This window comes from Macrobrachium nipponense, chromosome 11, assembly GCF_015104395.2.
Source record: "Macrobrachium nipponense isolate FS-2020 chromosome 11, ASM1510439v2, whole genome shotgun sequence".
Taxonomy (NCBI): domain Eukaryota; kingdom Metazoa; phylum Arthropoda; class Malacostraca; order Decapoda; family Palaemonidae; genus Macrobrachium; species Macrobrachium nipponense.
The window spans coordinates 6,674,807-6,679,806 of record NC_061087.1 but is presented as its reverse complement, the minus strand read 5'-3'; the positions used below and the strand labels follow the sequence as shown (position 1 = coordinate 6,679,806).

Genomic DNA, 5,000 nt, shown 5'->3' with positions numbered 1-5,000 from the left:
GAGACTAAGAGCCAAAATAGTGCCCAAAGAAGCAAAGGGCGCTGACCAGAATTATGATTTGGCTCTAATTATAGCTTTAGCATCGTACAGCAGCGTGGTCCTTTATAGCAACAATCAGATTAGTACTTTGGTTAAGTCGCAACTGAAATAAACTTTGGAAAATAAAGTAGTGTTTGAAGGGAAAGTGCGCCATTTAATAACAGGATAGCATAATTACATGCCATCGCTAAAACAAATTGCATGATGTATATACCCTAAAATGTATGTTACAAAAATCTCAGTTCTTAAAAAAAGGGGGGAGGGGGCCAAGTTGCGAGGCAGGCGTATGGATATAAAAAAATTCTAGTTTTTTAAATGTAAGGGAACTGAGCCAGATAAAAATTGCCCATTCTTATATGTCTTCAAAAGAGAAAATTGGTCTTGATGAAAAGAGAATGTAAATTTATTGCATTGTTCTTTATTTGTATTCATACAAATCATAGTACTACTAGAGTTTGAAGCTAAGTGTGAGAACGTTTGACCTCTTTTCACTCTGTTTGTGACTCAGAAAGCCTCGCTAGATCATTCGTTTGAGATGCTTCACAAACGAAAACAAACACTTGTCAGTGGGTGAGAAATTCGTGGGATCACACTGTCGCCTCGTGGATTTCTAAGTTTGGGTTTACAACAAATTTTAAGCAATAAGGAGATGAATAATACAGCTTTGTTTCTTTCGGCAAGGTTTAGATTTTTAGACTCACGTTCGAGATGTCCAGAATGAGCGCCTTCCTGTTGGAGTTAATCTCGCTGATGATTCAGTCCCCTACTTCCCAAACAAATCAAGTTAGCGAAAGAAAACACTGCCCCCGTATTCGATATTATATAAAACTATATATATAGCTTTATATAATATTATATAACTATTATATAAAATGGATAAATATTCTATTCATTTATGTCAGTTTGAAAAGAAAGTTATCGTTTACAAGCGAAAAGTAGGTCAATAAATTCAAGAGGATTCTAAGTTGTTAATATAATTTAGGCTAAAGGTACTTGCTTATTTATAACCAACTCAGTTTAAAGTAGAAATCCCCAAAAATCTAAACGAAATAGAACATTTATCTTCCCGCAGGTAGGAAATTCCTTTGATGTGGTACGAGGGCCTGACAGTTGTGTCTTCTGCTACTTAGTATACAAGAAAATCAACCTGATAACTTATCTCGCTTACGTAAGGAGTCCCTGAAAAACAAGATAAAACGATTGGAGAACATTTATTCTGTATTTGGCTTACCAGGCTGTCTTCACGTAATCTGTATCGCTGATCATTGTCGTACTTTTCTAAATAATGTTGCTAACTAATGTGACAGTAGTTCTTCGTAGATCAGTTACGTAGACAACATTTCTTTTTGGAGGTCGTACTGCTGCTTTCCTCGCTTTACATATAAAACATTCTTTACCTTTAAGGTAAAAAATGACTTAGAAAACTGAAAACAAGGAGGCTTATGCATGAAGGATCGCGCTTATTTAGAAAATAGTAAGGGATCTCGTAGATAAAACATGGCACATGCAAAAGTAGAAACAAGAATCAGTCTGCCTGCAGGATGCCGCCAACACAAATGGGAAAAAGTGACCTAGAAAACAAAAACTTACCCAATTTTACTAGAGCTTGCTTTGCGACTAGAGCTTGCTTTGCGACTAGAGCTTGCTTTGCGACTAGAGCTTACTTTGCGACTAGAGCTTGCTTTATGACTAGAGCTTGCTTTACGACTAGAGCTTGCTTTACGATTAGAGCTTACTTTGCGACTAGAGCTTACTTTGCGACTAGAGCTTACTTTGTACTTTGCGAATAGAGCTTGCTTTGTGACTAGAGCTCTTTTTGTAAGTAGAGCTTGCTTTGAGACTAGAGCGTACTTTGTGATTAAAGCTTGCTTTCCGACTAGAGCTTACTTACTAGAGCTTGCTTTGCGATTAGAGCTTACTTACTATAGCTTGCTTTGTGATTAGACTTACTTTGTGACTAGAGCTTGCTTTGCGACTAGAGCTTACTTACTAGAGCTTGCTTTGCGATTAGAGCTTACTTTGGGACGAGAGCTTACTTACTAGAACTTGCTTTGTGACTGGAGCTTACTTACTAGAGCTTGCTTTGCGAGTAAAGCAGTAAAGCTTGCTTTGCGACTAGAGCTTGCTTTGCGACTAGAGCTTTGCGAGTATAGCTTACTTTGCAACTAGAGCTTACTTTGTGAGTAGAGCTTGCTGTACGACTAGAGCTTGCTTTATGACTAGAGCTTACTCAGCGAGTAAAGCTTACTTTGCAACCAGAGCTTACTTTGTGAGTAGAGCTTGCTTTGCGACTAGAGCCTGCTTTACGACTAGAGCTTACATAGCTACTAGATCTTACTTTGCGACCAGAGCTTACTTTGTTAGTAGAGCTTGCTTTGCGACTCGAGCTTGCTTTACGACTAGAGCTTACTTTGCGAGTAGAGCTTACTTTGCGACTAGAGCTTACTGGTAACGAATATAGATTGCTGTTTGCAGAGTAAAAAGAGTAGAAGCTTTGCTTTGCGAGGTAGGAGCATTGCTTTGTGACTAGAGCTTACTTAGTAGCTCGAGCTTGCTTTACAACGAGAGCTTACTTTGCAACTAGAGCTTGCGTTGCGACTACAGCTTACTTTGCAAGTAGAGCTTGCTTTGCGATTAGAGCTTACTTTGCGACTAGGGCTTACTTTACGACTTGAGCTTACTTTGCGACTAGAGTTTACTTTGCGACTCGGGCTTGCTTTGCGACTAGAGCTTACTTTGCGACTAGAGCTTGCTTTGCGACTAGAGCTAACTTTATGACTCAAGTTCTCTTTGCGACTAGAGCTTCCTTTGCAACGAGAGCTTGCTTTACGACTAGAGGTTACTTTGCAGCTAGAGCTTGCTTTGCGAGTAGAGCTTACTTTGCGAGTAGAGCTTGTGTTGTGACTAGAGCTTACTTTGCGACTAGAGCTTGCTTTGCGAACTAGAGCTTACTTTGCTACTCGAGCTTACTTTGTGACTAGAGCTTACTTTGCGACTAGAGCTTGCTTTGCGACTAGAGCTTGCTTTGCGACTAGAGCTTGCTTTGCGAGTAAAGCTTGCTTTGCAACTAGAGCTTTGCGAGTATAGCTTACTTTGTGACTAGAGCTTACTTTGTGAGTGGAGCTTTCTTTACAACTAGAGCTTGCTTTACAACTAGAGCTTACTCTGCGAGTAGAGCTTACGTTGCAACCAGAGCTTACTTTGTGATAGAGCTTGTTTTGCGACTAGAACTTGCTTTACGACTAGAGCTTACTTTGCGAGTAGAGCTTGCTTTGCGACCAGAGCTTACTTTGTGAGTAGAGCTTGCTTTGCAACTCGAGCTTGCTTTACGACTAGAGCTTACTTTGCAACTAGAGCTTACTTTGCGACTCGAGCTTGCTTTGCGAGTAGAGCTTGCTTTGTGACCAGAGCTTACTTTGTGACTCGAGCTTGCTTTACGACTAGAGCTTACTTTGCGAGTAGAGTTTACTTTGCAACTAGAGCTTGCGTTGCGACTACAGCATACTTTGCAAGTAGAGCTTATCTTGCAACTAGGGCTTACTTTATGACTCGAGCTTGCTTTGCAACTAGAGCTTACTTTGCTACTCAAGCTTGCTTTGTGACTAGAGCTTACATTGTGACTAGAGCTTGTGTTGCGATTAGAGCTTACTTTGCGACTAGAGCTCGCTTTGTCACTAGAGTTTTTTTCGAGTAGAGCTTGCTTCCTTTGCAACTAGAGTGTACTTTGTGAGTAGAGCTTGCCTTGCAACTCGAGCTTGCTTTACGACTAGAGCTTACTTTGTGAGTAGAGCTTACTTTGCGACTAGAGCTTACTTTACTACTCGAGCTTGCTTTGCGAGTAGAGCTTGCTTTGTGACTAGAGCTTACTTTGTGACTCGAGCTTGCTTTACGCCTAGAACTTACTTTGCGAGTAGAGTCTACTTTGCAACTAGAGCTTGCGTTGTGACTACAGCTTACTTTGCAAGTAGAGCTTGCTTTGCGATTAGAGCTTACTTTGCAAGTAGAGCTTACTTTGCAACTAGGGCTTACTTTAGGACTCGAGCTTGCTTTGTGACTAGAGCTTACTTTGCGACTCGAGCTTGCTTTGCGACTAGAGCTTACTTTGCGACTAGAGTTAACTTTATGACTTGAGCTTGCTTTGCGACTAGAGCTTACTTTATGACTAGAGCTTGCTTTGAGACTAGCGCTTACTTTGCGACTAGAGCTTGCTTTGCTGCTAGAGCTTACTTTGCGACTGGAGCTTGCGTTGCTACTAGAACTTACTTTGCGACTAGAGCTTGCTTTGCGACTAGAGCTTACTTTGTGACTAGAGCTTACTTTGCAACTAGAGCTTACTTTGCGACTAGAGCTTGCGTTGCTACTAGAGCTTACTTTGCGACTAGAGCTTACTTTGCGACTTGAGCTTGCTTTGCAACTAGAGCTTACTTTGCAACTAGAGCTTACTTTGAGACTAGAGCTTGCTTTGTGACTAGAGCTTACTTTGCGACTCAAGCTTGCTTTGCGAGTAGAGCTTGCTTTGCGACTAGAGCTTACTTTGCGACTCGAGCTTGCTTTGCGACTAGAGCTTGCTTTGTGACTAGAGCTTACTTTGCGACTCGAGCTTGCTTTGTGACTAGAGTTTACTTTGCGAGTAGAGCTTGCTTTGCGAATAGAACTTGCTTTGCGAATAGAACTTGCTTTGCGACTAGAGCTTGCTTTGCGACTAGAGCTTACTTTGCGACTAGAGCTTACTTTGTGACTAGAGCTTACTTTGCGAGTAGAGCTAGCTTTGAAAGTAGAGCTTGCTTTGCGACTAGAGCTTACTTTGCGACTCGAGCTTGCTTTGCGACTAGAGTTTACTTTGCGACTCGAGCTTACTTTGCGTATCGTCTTGCTGCTACAGCTTACGAAAAGAAAGAACCAGCAAACATAGGCCTCGAAGTAAGCAATTCCTCTCCACCGTCGACTTGCTCTTGATCACT

The 5,000-nt window shown here is 41.3% G+C and overlaps 1 protein-coding gene across 1 annotated transcript in view; it reads right to left on the bottom strand.

The window, feature by feature from the left end:
• Positions 1-1,181: 1,181 nt before the first annotated feature.
• The window catches only part of LOC135212779 (uncharacterized), a 38,504-nt gene continuing 34,685 nt past the window's right edge, over positions 1,182-5,000 (bottom strand). Inside the window, exons 2-5 of the mRNA XM_064246583.1 lie at positions 3,689-4,921; positions 2,306-2,504; positions 1,630-1,817; positions 1,182-1,218 (exon numbers count right to left, since the gene is read on the bottom strand). Coding sequence (XP_064102653.1) covers positions 1,182-1,218; positions 1,630-1,817; positions 2,306-2,504; positions 3,689-4,921 — 1,657 coding nt within the window. The remainder of the gene's footprint in view (positions 1,219-1,629; positions 1,818-2,305; positions 2,505-3,688; positions 4,922-5,000) is intronic.